Below are 22,692 nucleotides of genomic sequence, written 5' to 3'. Positions count from 1 at the left end.
CGGACGCTCAACAAACGGAGCCACCCAGGCACCCCTTGCTTCTTAATACTCTTAACTAGAAAAGACACACGTCACCTCCATTCATATTTCATTGCTGGGAGATAGTCCCCAAACCCCACCGGGTACGAGGCAGGGGGTTGAAAATCAGTTTGGGTAGACTTTTACCAGCAAAACATTGGATCAGGGAAGTGAAAATATGATGTTTTCCTGCACAGACGGCCATCTTGGCCATTCTGGAGATACATGTGTGTGTGTGTGTGTGTTATGTGTGCATGCACATACACGTATGTCTGTGGATATTTGGTGTGTGCATGTGTTTACATGTGTGTCTGTGTATCTTTTGTGTGTGCATATGTGTCTCTATGTGTGTGCATGCACTGTATCTATATATTTGTATCTGTGCGTGTTGGGTGAAGGAGTGACACAATGATATCTGCATGTTGAGGTGTTTACTCTGAAAGTCACGTGGAAAACTGCATTCAGAGAGGCAGAACCAGATCTCGTGAAACCAGTTAGGAGGTTTATCGTGCTCTGAGTCATATGATAGCCCTTTGACTGGTTTATTCCCAGCGGGGATGGAAAGAAGTGTGCAGATATCAAGATAGTTCGGTCTCATAAATGTCACCTGGGGGAGACTCTGGGACTTGGAAATAGTCACGTCAACTAGAAAACCGGTGTGGAGTTTGTACGATGTGTGTTGACTGGAGAAGCACGTATGGCAGCCGTCATTAGAAAATGGATGGTAACGAAAACCATACATGTAGCTGAGGCCACCTAGGCCAAGTCCTGGAACACTCATCATGAATGAGTCCATGGGCAGAGAAGGATGAAGACAGTGAAAGAGGCAGATAGAGACAACATTCTGGAACACTTGGTATCCAGGAAGACAAGAGTAGAATGTGAATCCAAAACATAAACACAGCCTGAAATGCAAAATTACCGGGGCCCCTGGGTGGCTCAGTTGGTTAAGTGTCTGACTCTTGATTTCAGCTCAGGTCATGATCTCGTGGCTTGCGATATTGAGCCCCGAGTCAGGCTCTGCACTGACAGCATGGAGCCTGCTTTGGATTCTCTCTCTCTCTCTCTCTCTCTCTCTCTCTCTCTGTCTCCCTGCCCTTCCCCCACTCACTCTCTCTCTCAAAATAAATTAACATTAAAAAAGAAGAAAAATTATGGCAACAAAAAAATCATGAAAGACAGATACGATGTGATTCATGGCAAAAGTGGGGCCTTTCACCTCGAACTCTTTTCATGGGTTGGTTGCATTTGTTTATGTAGATTCTCCTGGACCTTCAGAGAAGGTAAGTTGTATTGGGTGTGTGAACAGAGTCACTTTTTTAAAAAAATAACTTGGAAATACTTTTGGGAAAAAAAGCATTCATTGCTCCTTGTCAGGGAGTTCGAACACTGTGGTTCCATACCACATTCTGTGCTAAATGGATTTCAAGTCATTGGTGAAGTCACAGAAGTGGGTGAGTGTTGAATCATTATGCACATGCACTGAGGAGATAAAGGTACACTGAAAGCCTTCATCCTCTGCCATGTGCAAGGCATGCTGCTCTTGGGTTCCCTGACTTACCGCACGCTTGTTGATTCCTTTTAGGGACTCTGAAGTGCAAAAAGGACAAAGCCTATGAAGGTGGTCAGCTATGCGCCACATGCTCCAGTCCCCGAAGATTGTACAAGCAAGAGATTCACAAGTTGAAGGACATTACTTGTCTCAAGCCTTCCATAGAGTCCCCTCTGAGACAGAACATGACCAGGAACAGCGAGGAAGACCAGGAACAAGAAGAAGATGGTGACGGCCAGCTGTCTCTGGAGAGGTTCCAATTCCACCCATGGAACATCTCTTTGAATATGACCGACGAGCATGGGAACACAGTGAACTTGGTCTGTGACATCAAGAAGCCAACGGACGTGTACAAAATCCACCTGAACCAGACAGATCCCCAAGAGATTGATATAAATGCAACGGTTGCTTTGGACTTTGAGTGTCCCATGACTCGGGAAAACTATGAGAAGCTGTGGAAACTGATCGCGTATTACAGTGAGGTCCCTGTGAGGCTAAACCGAGAGCTCATGCTCGGCAAAGACCCCAAGGTCAGCTACCAGTACAGGCAAGACGCCGATGACGATGCCCTTTACTACACGGGTGTCAGAGCCCACGTTCTTGCAGAACCAGAATGGGTCATGCAGCCGTCCATAGACATCCAACTCAACCGACGTCAGAGTACGGCCAAAAAGGTGCTGCTCTCCTATCATTCCCACTATTCGTTAACAATGCCCGCCAAAGAGGCCAGGCAGTCTCGGAGCAGAAGCTGGGTCATGATCGAACCCAGCCGAGCAGTGCACACAGCCCAGATCGTCTTGGAAGGGGATCCGTGCCAGCTAAGCTGTAACGTGAAGGCTTCTGAGAGTCCGTCCATCTCCTGGGTGCTCCCGGATGGCTCCGTGCTAAAAGCACCCATGGAGGACCAGCATGGCAAGTTCTCCATCGTCACCAGCGGCTGGCTGAGGATCAGATCAACAGAGCAGTCAGACTCGGGTTTGTACCAGTGCATCGCCCAGGTGAGGGATGAAATGGACCAGATGGTGTACAGGGTCTTTGTGCAACCACCTGCCACTCAGCCTCCCGACGGACATACGCTGACAATTCCAAAGAACGTAGGGGAGCCTGTGATGCTGCCTTGCAGTGCGCTGGCCATACCTGAAGCCCAGCTCAGTTGGATCCTTCCAAACAAAAGGATAATAAACAATCTGGCTAACACGTCACATGCATCCGTGTTGGCAAACGGAACTCTTTCCATCCCAAAGGTCCAAGTCAGTGATGGCGGTTACTACAGATGTGTGGCTGTCAACCGGCAAGGGGCAGATCATTTTACTGTGGGGGTCACCGTGAGTAGGAAAGGATCTGGCCGGTCATCCAAAAAAGGCAGACACCCAGCTGGGAAGACTCTTTCCAGAGTGCCAGGAGATGTTGTAGAGGACGAAGGTGGTTCAGGCGTAGGAGACGGAGAGAGCACTTCAAGGAGATTTCTACATGCAAAGGACCAAGAGGAGCTCCTCAAAACAAAGGACGATGCCATCGCTGGAGGTAAGAAAACCAAGAAAGGGCGAAGAAAACTCAAACCCTGGAAGAATTCTGAAAAAGAACCAGAGACGAACATCGCAGAAGGTCGCAGAGTGTTTGAGTCCAGACGAAGGATAAATATGGCAAACAAACAGATTAATCCAGAGCGCTGGGCAGACATTTTGGCCAGAGTACGTGGGAAAAATCTCCCTAAGGGAACCGAAATACCCCGGGTCATTAAAACCACCACTCCCCCATCCGTGGGTCCGGAGGTGACGCCCCTTCTGCCTGCCGTCCCTCCCCCCTCGGTAGGGGAGGAGGGTCCTGCACGGACCACAACCAGTGCTGAAGAAACCTCGGCAGATGCATTTCCATTTGGTGAGGACGATCAGGTTTCCGGCACCGTGTCCTCAACCAGGATGGGACCAGACAGTGGACATGATGGAGTGATTCTCGCTGAACCCAAAGTGACAAGCACGCATCTGGAAGAATTTATTGACCATGACTTTTCTAAGACTGAGGATACAACTCCCACTCAAGCTGACCCAAAGTGGGCTACTGCCAATGTACTGATATCCATCCCTTATGAATCTTCTCCTACTCTCCAGACCCTGCACACGGTCTACGAAGAGCCCACCAATGAAAACACAGGCACAGAGAGCTGGCCTGCAGGAGATGTTGGGTCCGTGCCAGAGCCTACGTCAAATGGGTATGAGTCTCCACTGGGTGCCATCGCCTTGGCTGAGTCTGAGACTGTGTCCTACGTTTACCCAGATGTGGAGGCTGACTCACAGCCAGATGAAGAGAACAGGAAAGAATTGACTTTCGATCACTTTACGCCAACCCCCATCGTGTGGGTTGATGACTCCAGGACATCTGAGCCATTAGATAGTGTCCCATTGGGGGAGCCAGCTGTCCAACGACAAGGACATCCACGGAGACAAACAGACAACACCCAGCTTGTGAAAGGTGCTTCAAGCACTCAGGGAAACCCGCTGATTGAAAAGGGGACAGAGGAGAATTCTCAGACACCGCAGGAAGGAGATGTGCCCGAGAGAGACCCCACAAACTCCGGAGATCCTAAGAGTATGGGAAAGCGAGTCAAATCTACCCCTCCGCTGGACTCTGCCCCCGGAGTGATGAATGGCATCACTCCCTCGGAACATCCCAGCGACACCACACTGGGTGCTCTCTTTGACAAGGACCCCACCACGGTAACAGCAGCGATGCCAACCAAAAAGGCCACTTCGGCTTGGGGGCCGGCCACTCACCCTTCTCGAAAGAGACCCAACGGGAGGAAGAGATTACGCGCCCACAGATTCCGACACAGGCATAAACAAACCCTGCCCACGACTTTTGCCCCGACGGAGACTTTTTCTACTCCACCTACTCAAGTACCTGAGGTGAAGGTTCCAGAGCACGTGGAGAGTTCACCGGTGCCGACATCTTGGATTGGCCGCACAGTTGGGGTGCCCAAGCAGGTGCAAATGGAGAAGCAGGCAGAACCAGTACCCAAAGGAACCCCAAGAAGGAAACACGGGAAGAGGCCAAATAAACATTGGCATTCCACTTCTACAGTGAGCTTTCCCACGTCTGCCTCGACACCCAGCCCTTCCCCACAAAACAAGCATAAAAATGTCATTGTCCCCAGTCCAGAAACTCCACTCTTATCTACAACCATTTCTCTGACAACTGGGGACCCACGTGAGAGGACTACCATGGAAGATTCTATGACAACCACCACAAAAAGACACTTGTCATCCAATAAATTCCAGGAGACCATTCCAGTCACCTATAAACCTATATCGGACGGGAAGGAAATGACGAATTATGGTGTCACAAACATCAATGAGCATAAAACGGACAGCCCAGTCCCCGATGACCCCTCGAGTAATGCTGCGTCACCTTCTGGCTCTGAGGTCTCCACTGTGGGAGACTTTCAGGAGGAATCTGCTCCGTCTAGCTTTCCCGGAACCTCACACTGGAATCCCCCAGGGACAGCCCGGCCTGGGAAGCCGCAGACAGACGTACCTGTTACCAGCTCTGTGGAAACCCTTACAAACTCACCCTTTCTGAAACGGTCAGAGGATATGGGTTTTCCTTCCGAGTTCCCTCCGTCAGTCGCAGCATCTACACTGTTTCAACCAGAAGAAGCAGTTGTCTCAACCCCTCTCTCGAGCACAAAAGTAGAGCCATCTTCAACTGAGGCAGAAACCACCACCGGTGCTCGTGATCATCATGAAACCACTCCAGCTGCAATCACACCTTGGAATCCTGACTCGACTCCTGCCCCAGCGGAGGGGACTGCATCCCCATTCCTGGCCACCACTCTTGTGTCCTTGGCACAGACCTTCACGGAGCCCACCTCTCTTTCTTCAAGGACACCACCGTTAACAGATTCCAAGGAAAACGTTTTCTTGAATTACGTGGGGAGCCCAGAAACCAAAGCAGCCCCGGTGAATAACGGGGGAACTCAGCATGTATTGAGGCCACATGATTTATCCACCCCTTCTTCCAACCAGAATAAATTTAACTTAACTCCAAAGCAAGAGTTGGGAAAGGAAGCATTTGATGGAAAGACCCAAAACAGTCTTCCACGTGGCCCCGACGGTAAGGCTGGGAGAGTCCAACTTTTCCACCAGCCAGCCAGAGTTCCTTCCAAACCAATCCCACCGAGGGGAACGGTGAGGCCACCACATGTGGCCACAGATGGCTCCTTTAGGTACTTTGTAACTCTCCAGCCCCCTCGTCACTTGACCAACAAACCAGAAATAACGGCGTACCCTTCAAGGGCTTTGCCAGAAAATAAGCACTTTACGACTCCGAGATTACCAAGTACGACAAGTCCCATGGTTTCAGCGCAGAAGCCCAAACCTCGCCTTCCTAGTAAGTTCACTGACCAAGGAATGGACCGGTTCAGTGTCAACCCCAAAGTGTTTGGGAATAACAACATTCCGGATCTAAGAGAACCTGGTGGCAAGCTTCCAAGCTCAAGCGTACCCCATTATCCCAATGGAAGATTCCCTTTCTTTTTCAACAGGACTCTCTCTTTCCCACAGTTGGGAGTTACTCTCAAGCCCCAGACGCCTACATCCCCTGCCCCCAGCGTAAGAGAGAAAAAAGTCAACCCAGGTCCCTACAATAGGATACATTCCCAGAGCATCATACACATGGACTTTGGTCCCCCCGCACCTCCATTATTGCACCCTCCCCGGGCCACGGGGCCGCCCTCAACAAATGCACAGAACATCCCTGTGGTCTACTCCACCCGGAGCTCCGTCCCCAACGTGGTGTCTCCTGGCCAGCCTTCCAGAAGCTTCCATCAGACCAGCTCCAAGCTGTTCTCTGCTGGAGGACCGCCCGCATCCAAATTCTGGACGCATGGGGAAAAGCCCCAAATTATCACCAAATCCCCTCAGACTGTGTCTGTCACCGCGGAGACAGATGCTATGTTCCCATGTGAGGCAACGGGGAAACCCACACCTTTCATTACCTGGACAAAGGTTGCCACAGGTAAGGCGTTCAAGTGTCTGCGTTTTAACTGCGGCTTGTGTAGGAAGGGGTTACTTGGGCGTGTGACCCTCGTCGAAACTGCAGACTCTGGGCAAACGGCAGATGGTTGGGACAGGAGGGGACCTCTGAGAACCTAGATACAAGGATACTCCTTTAGAGGGAACGGAAGTAAGGAACCAGAACCCCTACTCGGGCTCTAACGTATGTGAGATTTTAGTGGGGCCATGGAAACATGTAGTAGGTTCTTTGGATACGGAATGACTGAGGCTCAGGGACATTTCAGAAAGGAGCCACTTGCCGTTTCCCTGAGAGATTCAGCACACAAGTCCTCCACCACTTGTGGGGTGCCGTGAGGGTGAGGACAGGAATGAGCAGACTCCCCTGCCCTTCCATGGGCCGGCAAGTGTAAGCACAGCCTGTCTGGGGTGCATGAGGCATTGCTTTGACTGGTACCTACACATTGGGTTCTATTCATTTGCTTTGGTTGCCATTAACAGCGGACCACATGCAGGGTGCCTTAGAGACAGGCATTTATTCTCTCCACGTCCGGGAGGCTGAGAGACTGAGATCCAGGCAGGGCTGAGGCAGGGGCTCTGAGATCCAGGCAGGGATGAGCCTGGGAGTTTCAAATCCAGGCAAGGCTGAAGCTGGGGATCTGAGATCCAGGCAGGGCTGAGGCTGGGGGTCTGAAGTCCAGGCAGGACCGAGGCTGAGGGTCTGAGACTGAGGCAGGGCTGAGGCTAGGAGTCTGAGATCCAGGCAGGGCTGAGGCTGGGGGTCTGAGATCCAGGCAGGGCTGAGGCTAGGAGTCTGAGATCCAGGCAGGGCTGAGGCTGGGGGTCTGAGATCCAGGCAGGGCTGAGGCTGAGGGTCTGAGGTTCAGGCAGTGCTGAGGCTGAGGGTCTGAGGTTCAGGCAGTGCTGAGGCTGGGAGTCTGAGATCCAGGCAGGGTGGAGGCTGAGAGTCTGAGGTCCAAGCAGGGCTCAGGCTGGGAGTCTCAGGTCTAGGCAGGGCTGAGGCTGGGAGGCAGAGTTCCAGGCAGTGCTAGAGGCTGGGACTCTCACGTCCAGGCGGGGGCGAGGCTGAGGGTCTGAGATCCAGGCAGAGCTGAGGCTGGGGGGCTGAGATCCAGGTTGGGCTGAGGCTGGGGGTCTGAGATCCAGGCAGGGCTGAGGCTGGGGTCCCAAGATCCAGGCTGGGCTGAGGCTGGGGGCCCAAGATCCAGGCCGGGCTGAGGCTGGGGGCCCGAGATCCAGTCAGGGCTGAGGCCGGGGGGCTGAGATCCAGGCAGGGCTGAGGCTGGGGGTCTGAGGTCCAGGCAGGGCTGAGGCTGCGAGTCTGAGATCCAGGCAGGGTGGAGGCTGAGAGTCTGAGGTCCAGGCAGGGCTGAGGCTGGGGGTCTGAGATCCAGGCAGGGCTGTGTCTGGGGGTCTGAGATCCAGGCAGGGCTGAGTCTGGGGGTCTGAGATCCAGGCAGGACCAGAGGCTGGGAGTCTCAGATCTAGGCAGGGCTGAGGCTGGGAGGCAGAGTTCCAGGCAGTGCTAGAGGCTGGGACTCTGACGTCCAGGTGGGGGCGAGGTTGGGGGTCTCAGGTCCAGGCAGGGCTGAGGTTGGGAGTCTGAGATCCAGGCAAGGCTGAGGCTGGGAGTCTGAGATCCAGGCAGGGCTGAGGCTGGGAGGCTGAGTTCCAGGCAGGGCTGAGGCTGGGAGGCTGAGTTCCAGGCAGGGCTAGAGGCTGGGGGTCTGAGGTCCAGGAACGGCTGAGGCTGGGGGTCTGAGGTGCAAGCAGGGCTGAGGCTGGGAGTCTGAGATCCAGGCAGGGCTGAGGCTGGGTGTTTGAGGTCCAAGCAGGGCTCAGGCTGGGAGTCTCAGGTCTAGGCAGGGCTGAGGCTGGGAGGCAGAGTTCCAGGCAGTGCTAGAGGCTGGGACTCTCACGTCCAGGCGGGGGCGAGGCTGAGGGTCTGAGATCCAGGCAGGGCTGAGGCTGGGGGTCTGAGATCCAGGCAGGGCTGAGGCCGGGGGGTTGAGATCCAGGTTGCGCTGAGGCTGGGGGTCTGAGGTCCAGGCAGGGCTGAGGCTGGGGGTCTGAGATCCAGGCAGGGCTGAGGCTGGGGGTCTGAGATCCAGGCCGGGCTGAGGCCAGGGGGCTGAGATCCAGGCCGGGCTGAGGCGGGGGGGTGAGATCCAGGGTTGGGCTGAGGCTGGGGGCCCGAGATCCAGTCAGGGCTGAGGCTGGGGGGTCTGAGATCCAGGCAGGGCTGAGGCCGGGGGGCTGAGATCCAGGTTGGGCTGAGGCTGGGGGTCTGAGGTCCAGGCAGGGCTGAGGCTGGGGGTCTGAGATCCAGGCCGGGCTGAGGCCAGGGGGCTGAGATCCAGGCAGGGCTGAGGCCGGGGGGCTGAGATCCAGGTTGGGCTGAGGCTGGGGGGCTGAGGTCCACACAGGACTTAGGCTGGGAGGCTGAAGTCCAGCCAGGGCTGAGGCTGGGGCTCTGAGATCCAGGCAGGGGCGAGGCTGGGGGGTCTGAGATCCGGGCTGGCTTGAGGCCAAGAGTCTGAGATCCAGGCTGGGTGGAGTCCAGCAGGCTGACATCCAGGCAGGGCTGAGGCTGGGGCTCTGTGATCCAGGTGGGGCTAAGGCTGGGGGTCTGAGGTCCCGGCGGGGCTGAGGCTGGGAGTCTGAGATCCCGGTGGGGCTGAGGCTAGTTCCTCCTCTGTCCTGTCTGCTTGGCTTGTAGACCCTGTCTTCTCCCTGTGTCCTCACACGATCATCCCTCTGTGTTCGTCTGTGTCCTCATCATCCCCTCTCCCTGTTCGGACACACGCCTTCCCCAAATACAGTGCACCCCAGCGACCTCATGTTGCCATAATTGTCTCTTGAAAGACTCCATCGCCAGACAGTCCTGTCCTGAGATCCTAGGGATGCTTCCTCAACGTACAAGTTGGGGAGGGGACACAATTCAGCCACCACAAGGGTGCATACTGGGAATGCTGGGATGTCCACAGAGCTCTCGGCTTTGTAAGGATGAGCGTCCACTTCATCTGGACGGCAAAACAGTTTCTAGGTGACGTAGGAAAGGAACATCTGACGAGACACCACGAACGGCCCATCGCTTCCCCTTCCCTGTCTCTCTCTCTCAACGCGGCTGTGTCCTTCAGGCCTGGATTCTGACCAGAGGGGTTTTTTTCTTCCTCTCTCCATTTTGATGATACAGGAATGATTTATGCTGATGGCAATGGCACTGGAGGGAGCTATTCATTCCTCGCTTAGGTTTATCTCACCAGCATTTTGGAAACCTTCTGAAGTTCAGCAGAGGCTCCGTGCACAGGGGAATTAAGGACCTCTTTGATCCGCTCAACACTGATGCCATATGTTTGCATAACGATCTCAGGAGGGATGTTGCTGAAGTAGAGGGCTTTTCATCCCGAAAGCATCGTGCCTGTGTTTCTCTCCCGGCAAAACGTATTTGTATTAACCCCTAGAATCTTCGTGCCTCACATGAGAGCAGATCACCCCCCCGGACTGGGCCCCCCTCACTAGACATACATGCGCACAGGGAGCCGTGGGTGCAGGCGGGATCCAGGAGCCCAGCTGTGTGGGAGAATGCAGAACTCAGGGCTCGCCGGGACTTTTCGTTTTGTACACGTGGGATTTGGTATTCTTCAGAAATCGTGAGGCCACGACCTCAGGGAAGGACGGCCGTTGAAGACAGTGTGTTTTGCAATAAGAGGGGACCGCGCAGGGAGGGGCCAGGGTCCATCAGCAGGCGGAAGGGGCCAGGGAAACATGGACGGGAGCCTTGACTGTAGTTTGTGCAAGGAGGCTTAGGGCTGGCTGGCTTGAATCTCACCATTGGGCTCTGGGGCCTAGGGGTTCCCGAATGTGTGGTCCCGCCCTAGGAAGCTTCCAGCAGGTGAGCGGTGGCCTGGGAACGGGAGAGCCCCATACACAAGGGGGTCGGGGTATGGGCTCTGGATTGGGTGGTTTATTTTTATTTATTTGTAATTTTTTAATGTTTATTTATTTTTGAGACAGAGAGAGAGAGAGAGAGAGGGAGAAAGCAAGCGAGGGAGGGGCAGAGAGAGAGAGGGAGACACAGAATCCGAAGCAGGCTCCAGGCTCTGAGCTGTCAGCGCAGAGCCAGACGCAGGGCTCGAACCCATGAACCGTGAGATCATGACCCGAGCCGAAGTCGGACGTTTAACCGACTGAGCCACCCAGGCATCCCTGCATTTATTTATTTACTGTTTATTTATTTATTTTTGAGAGTGGTGATCTACTTCTAATGCATACTTCTTTTTTTTTAATATTTATTTTATTTTTCAGACAGGCAGAGAGAGAGAGAGACAGAGAGAGCGTGTGAGCAGGGGAGGGGCAGAGAGAGAGGGAGACACGGAATCCGAAGCGGGCTCCAGGCACAGAGCCTGAGGCTGGGCTCAAACTGATGAACCCTGAGGTCGTGACCTGAGCTGAAATCAACATTCCGGCACTTGAGGGACTCAGTCACCCAGGCGCCCCTATTAGTTTGCATTTAAAAGGTGAATTGCTTGCTAACTCTGGGACCGGCTAGTTCTGGGAGGGGCCTGGGGTCCCTCCAGGGTCAGCAAAACCCAGATGTGAAAGCATCAGAAAAGCCTAGTTGCCAACACATCCTGAGCGTGCTGACAGCTCAGAGCCCGGAGCCTGCTTCACGTTCTGTGTCTCCCTCTCTCTGCCCCTCCCCTGCTTGTGCTCTGTCACTCTGTGTCAAAAATAAATAAATGTTAAAAAAGAGAAGAAAGAAGAAAGAGAGGAAGGAAGGAAAGGAGAAGGAAGGAGAAGGAAAGAAAGAAAGAAAGAAAGAAAGAAAGAAAGAAGGAAGAAAGAAGAAGAAGAAGGAAGGAAAAAAAAATAAAGAGAAGAGGGAGGAAGGAAGGAAGGAAGGAAGGAAGGAAGGAAGGAAACAAGGAAGAAGAAAGAAAGAGAAAGAAAGAAAGAAAGATGAAGGAAGGAAGAAAAAGAAAAAAAAGAGGGGGGGAAGGAAGGAAGGAAGAAAGAGAAAGAAAGAAAGAAAGAAAGAAGAAAAGAAAGAAAAGAAAGAAAGAAAGAGGGAAAGGAAGGAAGGAAGGAAGGAAGGAAGGAAGGGAAAGAGAAAGAAGAAGAAAGAAAGAAGAAAGAAAGAAAGAAAGAAAAAAGAAAGCAAAATTTAAAGTTTACAAACTTCCTCGTAGAGATTTTACCATTTGGTTGGGGCACCTGGGTAGGTAGTTCGCGCAGTTAAGCGTCTGTCCGACTCCTGATTTCAGCTCAGGTCATGATCTCACGGTTTGTGGGTTCGAGCCCCGCGTCGGGCTCTGTGCTGACACCTCGGAGCCCGGAGCCTGCTTCGGATTCTGTGTCTCCCTCTCTCTCTGCCCCTCCCCCGCTCGCACTCTGTCTCTCTCTCAAAAAATAAATCGACATTAAAAAATATTTTAAAAAACCATGGGGAGGAGAGGGTGAGGAGAGAGAGAAGCACGCCCCCAGACTGCAGTGCGGGGAGGGCTCTCGACTCCGTGTGGAAGCAGGAGTTAGTCCGTCAGACATGGCACAGAGGGAGCAGCTCAATGTCGCTCACGTTGGACTCGGGAGCCTGGCCACACGCAGGTGCGGGGGGGGGGGGGGCTCAGCCTCCGCACCTGTGTCTCTAGTAGCAGAAGTGACAAGGAAATCCCCCGGTGCCAGGGATGGGGGGTGGGGGAGTAGATCTCATAGAAGCTTCCAGAAAGCCCTCCAAACCCATGCTGGCTGCCCTTCGCCGGAAGGTGGCATATCCCTCGATTCTGGGGTCGGTATACGAGCCAGAAAGGGTGACCCTGAACGTTCTGTCGTCTCCGTGGTGGAGCTGGGGGCTGGTCTTCGCTCCTGCGGCTCCGGACGTGAAGAGAAGGATTGATTCCGCTCCTTAACGAGGAATCGTCCCCCCTGGCCTGTGCGGGGAGGGTGTGTTTGCCTGGAACCTGACTGTACCTGTTTTGACTCCCAGGTGCCCTGATGACCCCCAACACCAGGCTCCCGCGCTTCGAGGTCTTGCAGAACGGCACCTTTGTCATCCGGAAGGTACAGGTGCAGGACCGTGGCCAGTACATGTGCACGGCCAAGAACCTACACGGGGCGGACAGGATGGTGGTCCTGCTGTCTGTCACCGTGCAGCAGCCCCAGATCCTCGCCTCCCACTACCAGGACGTCACCGTGTACCTGGGAGACACCATTGCCATGGAGTGTCTGGCCAAGGGAACCCCGGCGCCCCAAATCTCCTGGATTTTCCCGGACAGGAGGGTGTGGCAGACCGTGTCCCCCGTGGAGGGCAGGGTCACGCTGCACGAAAACAGGACCCTGTCCATCAAAGAGGCCTCTTTCTCGGACAGAGGCGTCTACAAGTGCGTGGCCAGCAACGCGGCGGGCGCGGACAGCCTGGCCATCCGGCTGCACGTGGCGGCCCTGCCACCCGTCATCCACCAGGAGAAGCTGGAGAACATCTCGCTGCCCCCGGGGCTCAGTATCCACATCCACTGCACGGCCAAGGCCGCGCCCCTGCCCAGCGTGCGCTGGGTTCTGTGGGACGGGACCCAGATCCGGCCGTCGCAGTTCATCAACGGGAACCTGTTCGTCTTCCCCAACGGCACGCTCTACATCCGCAACCTGGCGCCCAAGGACAGCGGCCGCTACGAGTGCGTGGCCGCCAACGTGGTGGGCTCTGCGCGCAGGGTCGTGCAGCTGACGGTGCAGCGCGCGGCGGCCAACGCGCGCATCACCGGGACTTCCCCGCAGAGCACCGACGTGCGCTACGGCGCGACCCTCCGCCTGGACTGCAGCGCGTCCGGGGACCCCTGGCCTCGCATCCTCTGGCGCCTGCCGTCCAAGCGCATGATGGACTCGCTGTTCAGGTACGTGCTCGCTCCTGCCTCCCGCTGCGCTCCGCTCCGGGGCCTGCCTCCCCTCTGGGCGCCGGGGTCCCCTCCTGCATCCGCCCTGGAGCCATCGCGGGAGCCCTCTCCTTGGGGTCAGATGGGGAGGGAAGTGACTCCGTGTCGGGACAAGGATGCTCGCGCCCGGCTCCCTGCGTGTGCTCCGCGCAGGGAGCGGGCATTTCTTTCTTTGCACGGTGAGTTTTTGCCTTTGGAAAGTGGGATGTGGAAGAAACATCTGCCTTTCTCCTTCTCCTTTCCTGTTCCCCCCCCCCCAAGGGAAAAAAAATGAACCAATAACTTCTGTTTTAATGATTATATATGGACTGCATTTACAGGGATAATATTGCCTGTAGTCCCCTAGGTTGTACGATTTCGACGCAACACACACACGAGAAGCTTCAGGTCTTACGAGAAAGTGGCCTTAGCGGAAGAGAAAGGCCGTGAACACAGAAGAAGTTAAAGACATGAATAGGGCACCGTGTTGGAGTATTCCAAACATTTCTTTTGGCTGCAAAGAGAGTCACATTCTCATCCAGTGCCTTGAGTTCCCAGATGTACCTAGACCACTGGTTCTCCCCGGTACGCGGCTTTGGCCCCAGGGAACATTTGGCAATATTGACAGACTTTTTGATTGACAGGAATCAGGAAGTGACGATGCCACTGGTAATCACCCTACACTGCCCAGGACACCCCATTCCAGGCAGTCACCCAGCCACGGGTCTCAGTAGTGCCCAGGCTGAGATACTTACCTAGCATGAAAGACCATTCTTCTACCATCTATGTGTCCGTCTATCTATCTATCTATCCATCTATCTATCCATCTATCTATCCATCTATCATCTATCAATGATGTATCCATCCATCCATCACCTATCTCTCTATCCATCATCTATTTATCAATCTATCTATCTATCATCGGTGTATCCATCCATCCATCAGCTATCTATCGATTAGGTATGTATGCATGTATGTATCTATCATCTATATCTATCATCTGTATCTATCTATCCATGCATCCATCCATCAGTTATCTGTCTATCCATCAGCTATGTAGGCATGTATGTCCATATCTATCTGTCATCTATATTCATCATATCTATCTATCTATCTTTGATCCATCCATCCATCCGTCAGCTATCTATCTATCCATCACTTATATATGTATCTATCTATCATCTATATCCATGTATCTATCTGTCCATCCATCCATCTGTCCACTTATCTATCTATCTATCTATCTATCTATTATTGGTCTATCTATCCATCTATCCATCCATCTATCCATCAGCTATCTATCTATCCATCAGCTATGTATGTATGTATCTATCATCTATATCCATGTATCTATCTATCCATCCATCCATCTATCCATCAGCTATGTATGTATTTATCTATCTATCATTGATCTATCTATCCATCCATCCATCCATCCATCTATCCATCAGCTATGTATGTATGTATCTATCTATCATCTATATGCATGTATCTATCTATCCATCCATCCATCTATCCATCAGCTATGTATGTATGTATGTATGTATCTATTTATCTATCATCTATATCTATCTATCTGTCTATCATCTATGTACCTATCCATCCATCCATCCATCCATCCATCCACGAGCTATCTGTTGTGGTTTTCAGCTAGAAAGATTATCCCCCCAGGGAACACCCATAAATGCCTGGGGACATATTTGGTTGTCACCCTAGAGGGGAGGCTGCTAGTGGCATCGGGTGGGTGGAGACCAGGGACACAGCTCAACACCCTACAGTGCTCAGGACCCCCCACCCCAGAAAGCCACCCCTCCCAGATGTCAGCCGTGCTGAGTCTGAGAAACCGTGGGCTACATCCAGAAGAGCCAATGTCTCTTCAGGAAGCATCTCAAGATACAGAGCAAAGAGACAATGGTTGCCAAAATGAAATCAAGGAAACATCAGCGGTGCCGTGGTGTAGAAACCCTGGCTCACGGCGCGTCCACAGTATCCACAGCCCAGCAGCTCAGGCAGGAGTGCATGCGGACGTGGGTCCCACCGCAGCACGTGAGGAGGGAAGCCAGCACCCAGGGCCTCGGCGCAGCTGTGCCTGGCCTCTCCAGTTTCTTTCCAATGCAGGGAAAGGGCGAACACGCTTTCTCGAAGCCTGAATGTGAACTTTAGATGGCGGGGGGGTGCCTGGTGAACCTTGCACTCTCCTTCCAGAATACCATGCACCCAGTTTTCCCTGGACTATCTCCCAGCTGAGCAGATGTACTGAATGAACGTGCAGTTAAAGAATGTGGTCCCAGGACGAATATGAGCCACTCTGCCAGTATGCCCCTATAAATCATAAATCGCTGTCTTGGCATCCTCATTAGTACGAAACTCTGACTAATCACATTCTTAGTAGAGTGTAATGAAACGACCCATGTGAGTTTTATCAAAAAGCAGGCTCTTTGGCTCGCATACACATTGGGACTATTTAAAAATACAGATATCACAGCTTTTCTTGACTCCCGATCCCCTGTGATGCGTAGGCATGTATATGTTTGTGGGTTGCCCAGACGATCGTGGTTATGACCGAGGCTAGGAATCACCCCTCCGAAGTTTCGAAAAGCTGGCAGACATGAGATACTGCACAGAGTTTTGGATTCTAAACTCTTAAGGCACATTGAAATATGTTTGTCTCCTCCTCTCTACTGACTCACACTGGCCTGATTCACACTTGCGGCCAACCAAATGGTGTATTTGGCCATTGTTAGTTGTTGTTTGTATTTTATTAACAATAGTCAGGTTGACTCAACCGTAGGCAGACTCTGTTTTGTTTTGTGTTTTCTCTTCTTTTCTCTTCTTTTCTTTTCTTTTTTCTTCTTTCCCATTCTTCTCTTTTCTTGGTAACTGTACAACACAGTTCCAGACACACTGTCCAAATAATGCAAAATTTAGGATATATTTATGGGTTCAAACTCAACCCCTCCTCTCCTGATACCACCATGGTAAATTATGTGTAATTGCAAATTTTCAATCTGGACACTTTTTGAGGAAGAATCTCCCAGACCTTTCCACTTGTTATTGTGGGAATACCTCCAATTACGCAATGCATAGACTGGCCACTTTGCAGCTCCTTGCCTCATAATGGGACATAGTATAATGTAGAATTGTCAAGAGTAGAAATTACGTCCGAAGCATTTTATTCGGGAAGAACTCTGCCTCTTTATTTGGGTCAACAGATTCATTCTCTCCATGGCTGTAGCCTCTTTTATCATTACCATAAGCTCTGCCCTGACCTCCCTACAAATACGCAGTGAATACCCACCCAGCCTAACTGGGCACAAGTCCTTGACTGCATTGCACATCCTGGGACCAGCGGCCAGGCCAGCCAAAGGTCAGGCTCTACCGAGTCAGAGGTCTTATTTGTGGCAAATCAATCATTTCCGCCTGTGAACGCAGTCCCCTGCCGGCTGCAAAAACCACGTGACATTTTGCAGCCGCGGCCGTGTGCCCAGAAAGTTCCCCAGACCACATGTTTTCCTTTCATTCTGGTGACCTAAAGCCAGGATAGAGCATATGGGAGACTGACATCCCTGTCCTTTTTGTCCCCCTCGGCCAGCTTTGACACCAGAATCAAGGTGTTTGCCAACGGGACCCTGGTGGTGAAGTCTGTCACGGACAAGGATGCGGGGGATTACCTGTGTGTTGCCCGGAATAAGGTTGGCGACGACTTTGTCGTGCTCAAGGTGAATGTGGTCATGAGACCGGCCAAGATCGAGCACAAGGAGGAGAATGACCACAAGGTCTTCTACGGGGGTGACCTGAAAGTGGACTGTGTGGCTACCGGGCTTCCCAACCCCGAGATCTCCTGGAGCCTCCCGGATGGCAGCCTGGTCAACTCCTTCATGCAGTCTGACGACGGCGGTGGCCGCACCAAGCGCTACGTGGTTTTCAACAACGGGACCCTCTACTTCAACGAAGTCGGCATGCGGGAGGAAGGGGATTACACCTGCTTTGCCGAAAACCAGGTTGGGAAGGATGAGATGACGGTGCGAGTGAAGGTGGTGACCGAGCCCGCCGCCATCCGGAACAAGACGTACGCCGTGGTTCAGGTGCCCTATGGCGACGTGGTCACCGTGGCGTGCGAGGCCAAAGGGGAGCCCACGCCCAGGGTGACGTGGCTCTCTCCAGCCAACAGGCTGATTCCCGCCTCCTCCGATAAGTACCACATATACCAGGATGGCACTCTTCTCATCCAGAAAGCCCAGCGCTCAGACAGCGGCAACTACACCTGCGTGGTCAGGAACAGCGCCGGGGAGGACCGGAAAACGGTCTGGATCCACGTCAACGTCCGGTCGCCCACCATCAACGGGAACCCCAACGCCATCACCACGGTGCGGGAGATCGCGGCCGGGGGGAGTCGCAAACTCATTGACTGCCAGGCGGAAGGCATTCCCACTCCGAGGGTCTTGTGGGCCTTTCCTGAGGGCGTGGTTCTGCCGGCCCCTTACTACGGGAACCGGATCACCATCCATCGCAACGGCACACTGGACATCAGGAGTCTCAGGAAGAGCGACTCCGTGCAGCTGGCGTGCATCGGCCGCAACGAGGGAGGGGAAGCCAGGTTGATCGTCCAGCTCACGGTCTTGGACCCCGTGGAGAAGCCCGTCTTCCACGACCCGGTCAGCGAGAAGATCACAGCCACGGCTGGCCACACCATCAGTCTCAACTGCTCGGCCGCAGGGACCCCGACGCCCACCCTGCTGTGGGTCCTTCCCAACGGGACAGAGCTCCCGAGCGGCCAACAGCTGCACAGATTCTACCATAAGGGTGACGGCATGTTGCACATCAGTGGCCTCTCCTCCGTGGACGCGGGGGCCTACCGCTGCGTGGCCCGCAACTCGGCCGGCTACACGGAGAGGCTGGTCTCTCTGAAGGTGGGACTGAAACCCGAGGTCAGCAACCAGTACCACAATCTGGTGAGCATCATCAACGGGGAGACCTTGCAGCTGCACTGCACCCCTCCGGGGGGCCGGCCAGCTCGGCTCTCTTGGACGCTCCCCAACACCATGCTGTTGGAGGGCCCCCAAACACGGGGGCGCTTTTCCCTCTGGGAAAATGGCACCCTCACGGTGCGCGACGCCTCCGTCTTCGACAGGGGAACCTACGTGTGCAAGGTGGATACGGAGTATGGCCCTTCCGTCATGAACTTTCCAGTTATCGTGATCGCTTACCCGCCCCGCATCACCAGTGAGCCAACCCCCGTCATCTACACGCGGCCCGGGAACACCATCAAGATAAACTGTATGGCCATGGGGATTCCCAAGGCCGAGATCACCTGGGACCTGCCGGACAAGTCGCACCTGACCGCCGGGGCGCAGGCCCGTCTGTATGGGAACAGATTCCTTCACCCCCAGGGCTCATTGACCATCCAGCAGGCCACACACAGAGACGCGGGTTTCTACAAGTGCACTGCAAAAAACATCCTAGGCACTGACTCGAAAACTACTTATATCCACGTCTACTGAAATGCCTCCCCCAGAATGTGGACTCCACACAGCCACTGCTTGGCAAGTTAGAACAAAGCCTTATTTGTAAGGAAAGCCGCCTCAGTCAGATGGTCAGGACTCTTAACGGATCTGTCACGGTGCATGGGAGCCCCCGTCTGGGTTTCAGGTTCATGTTGACTTTGACCTACGCTTGTCGGCAAAAGGAAGCAGGGCAAACACGAGAAGGATGGTTTGGCTTCTCCAGGGACTTTCATTCATGTTTATGGGATGTCGTGTGCTCGCAGGAGCTGACTTGCACACACCACGCCAATGCCTTACTGGGCGTCTGTAGCAGACGTAAGGAGAACTCCCTGAAAATAAACCATAGAGATTGCCAGTGCCTTGCTACCCCGTTGAAGATGCATCCCCTAGTTAACCTGCTGCAGTCTTAACATGATAGAATGTTCTACGATGACTCCCCATCTTTCACTTATGTCTTGTCACTTTAGAACTCCAGCTTGCCCAAGAAGGGCTTAGAAGCACAGTGACTGATGTCTTTGTAATGTACAAGTTTCACACAATATGGCTACCATTTTATATGGGACTCACTTTTTATATAATGGACTCACTTTCTCCCTGGAACTCACTTTTTATATAAGGTCTTACCTAAAGACTTTTTTTATATTTTCTTTCCAATCAGACGATGAGGCTAGAAAGAAAGGAACACTTTCTGTCTCATTAAAAATAATAAATTATTGGTCTTTACAAGACTTGGATACATGAGAGCAGGCATGGCAATACAATTGAAAAAAAAATAGCCTCCAAACCTCCTTCAGCAAATTCAGTAACCGTGATTATATTACCTTCCCCAGCAACCCTACAGTGTGGGAGGCTGGGAGATTGGATTTCCTTATTTGTGGATTTATCTTGAGAGCTGAAGTCGGGGAGGGGGAAGGAGAGGGTAGGAGAGAGCTAAGCCGTGTCCCTGAACAATGAATCTAGAGCCTCCTGGAAAAGCCCGGAAAGGTGTCTCCCTCATGCAGCGCCCCGTCGGTGTGTGCTCATGGAAAATAGGAGACATGTTATCCCCATGACTGCTTTACTGTATTTTTAAGGTCAATATAATGTACATTTGATAATAAAATAATATTTTCCAAGTAACCAGGCAATGATAATAGTCCTATTTTCCAGGGCAAGAGCATTTCACGTGAATTTGGGTATAAAGCAGTGTTTAAAGAGCTGCCTTTATCCAGCACATTGGAATTATTTTATTATCTGCAAGGGTTTAACAGGCAAGGAAAGTGAGTGGCTCTAAGCATGTATTTTACAGGAAGGTATGGTGGGACCCTTCCATCCCAGGGGGTGCTGGTTCAGTAAAAAGCAGGACAATCAGGAGCACCTGGTTGGTTCAGTCGGTTGACCATCTATCTGACTTTGGCTGAGGTCATGATCTCTTGGTTCATGAGTTTGAGCTCCAAATCTGGCTCTGTGCTGACAGCTCAGGGCCTGGAGCCTGCTTCAGATTCTGTGTCTCCCTCTGTCTCTCTGCCCCTCCCCTGCTCACACTCCCTCTCTCTCTGTCTCTCAGAAATGAATAAAGGTTAAAGAAATTAAAAAAAAAAAAAAAAAGAAGCAAGACAATGGGGGGGGTGGGGACGTGGTGCCTTTGCAATCGCTCAGGAAATTCTCTTTGGGAAAGACACATCTGGGGCACATGTCCCAGCCTTCCTCGAATATGCCAAACTGTCATTCTTCTGTTTCCCCTAAGAGGAAAAACAAAACTCGAGATAAGTATTTGGGAAGAACATGACTCTCAGCGTTGACACCAAGTGAAATGCTGCCAATCTTTAATGAATGGCAGTCATTGATGCAAAACAGTGCTTGGCTCTCCATGACCTGTGGGATGCACAGAGGGTCTCTCGTCTGTCCCTCATTAATCCATTTATTTGCTTACACATATTCGCAGTGCCCTTACCATGTGCGGGATACGAGGGCAGGCCCTGAGAGAACCACGTGTGCAGGAAACACGTCTTGCCTGAAGAGTTCATGCTCTGTAGACAAGTCTTCAGCCAAAGGAGGGCTTCTCGACCTCTGTACCCATTTGGGTTAATGAGGGACAGACGAGAGACCCTCTGTGCACCACTCTCTGGCGTGGGGTGTCCTGTGCACTGTAAGGTGTTGAGCAGCGTCCCTGTTCTCCACCCACCAGATGCCGGTAGCACGTGCCAATCCGGTGTGACAACCAAAGATGGCTCCAGACATTGGCAAACGTGCCCGCTAAGATTGCCCCTGCTTGAGAACCACGGCCATGGATGCCAGATATATGGTGGAGGACAAAGATGAAAACAATACATAGGTAAATAGATGGACAGATGAGGAAAAGGAAGATGATGATGATGATGATGATGGTGGTGGTGATAAATAAATAGATTGGTGACACACGGGTGGGCTCCACACACATCCGTAAGGACTTGCCCTGTCCTGCCGGAGGCAAGATAGCACGGCACGAAGACGCCTTTGGTGGTCTCCACGCACAGTCTTCTCAAAGGGTGGAAAACGGTTGCCCAGGTCAGCTGGACACAAGCCTGAGACATTCAGAACCATTACAGGTGGTTCAAAGAGCTTTCAGAGCCCAGGAGACTCAAAGGCCACATCAGACGGAAGGGTGAGTGACATTTTTATGATGGGAAGTCATAACAGGATGGCTGGAGCGAGTCAGATGGACTTATTCCCCAGGAGTAAACACATTTAAGTCCGTTTGCCCCCAATACGGATGTGTGTGATTTCAGATTGTTAATTGGCATCACATATGGCTCTCTCATGACTTGTAAATACTATATTAACGACATAATACATTAACTAAAAGAAGGTCTCCCCCACCCGCCCTCCACGAACTTCTAACATTGGGTACATGTGCTTGTAAATCTGGGCGCATGAGCAAAACTCTTAGCTAGCAGACAGTTGTCCCTCTTTGCTCCCAGGGTTTCGCTGGAAAAGAGAACCCAAACCGGGCAGTTTGGTTTCCAATTGCAAATCGAGCTCTCGTTCCAATGAAGCTGGACAGGACTCTAGATCTGGTGAGGCCAGCCTCTCTCCTGCTACTAAATGGAAAGTGTAGGATGCTACATCCTGCAGAGGACTTTTCTGCACTTTTTATCCCGTGAGACCAAACTACAGGTGGGCAGTGTGGTGAGTTTCTGGGTTCCGGGAGGACCTGATATTTTGGGAAAGGAAACTGCATCCCACGTGTCTGGCCATTCAGCCTTCCTAACAGACTTAAACTTGTTACGTCATGAGAAGTCAGTGGCTCTCCTTCTTGGCTTTGTGGTGTGATCACCTGGGGAGATTAAAAATTCCTCATGTCCTGGTGTGCTCATTTCCTGGGGCTGCCATAACAAATTACCACAAATTGGGAGGGGGATGGGTAGGGCTTAAAAGAACTGAAATTTATGCTCTCCCAGTTCTGGGGAGCAGATTTCTGAGATCCAGGTGGGGCAGGACCACTGAGATCCAGGAGGGGCAGGGCCACGGAGACCCAGGAGGGGCAGGACCACTGAGAGCCAGGAGGGGCAGGACCATGGAGATCCAGGAAGGGCAGGGCTGTGCTCCCTCCAGAGGCTCCAGGGGAGAATCCTTCCCAGCTTTTCCAGCTTCTGGGGCTCCAGGCATCCCTGGACTTTTGGCCACGTCCCTCCCATCTCTGCCTCCGTTCTCTCTGTCTGTGT

The 22,692-nt window shown here is 52.7% G+C and overlaps 1 protein-coding gene across 1 annotated transcript in view; it reads left to right on the top strand.

Annotated features, from left to right (window-relative positions):
- Positions 1-20,126, top strand: part of MXRA5 (matrix remodeling associated 5) — a 29,395-nt gene extending 9,269 nt beyond the window's left edge. The window contains exons 5-7 of the mRNA XM_030306417.2: positions 1,604-6,583; positions 12,587-13,487; positions 17,098-20,126. Coding sequence (XP_030162277.1) covers positions 1,604-6,583; positions 12,587-13,487; positions 17,098-19,006 — 7,790 coding nt within the window. The 3' untranslated portion in view covers positions 19,007-20,126. The remainder of the gene's footprint in view (positions 1-1,603; positions 6,584-12,586; positions 13,488-17,097) is intronic.
- Positions 20,127-22,692: the final 2,566 nt, after the last annotated feature.

The sequence above is a fragment of the Lynx canadensis genome, chromosome X (genome assembly GCF_007474595.2).
Source record: "Lynx canadensis isolate LIC74 chromosome X, mLynCan4.pri.v2, whole genome shotgun sequence".
Lineage (NCBI taxonomy): Eukaryota > Metazoa > Chordata > Mammalia > Carnivora > Felidae > Lynx > Lynx canadensis.
The sequence above is the reverse complement of the archived record's forward strand: the minus strand, read 5'-3'. Positions and strand labels throughout refer to the sequence as shown.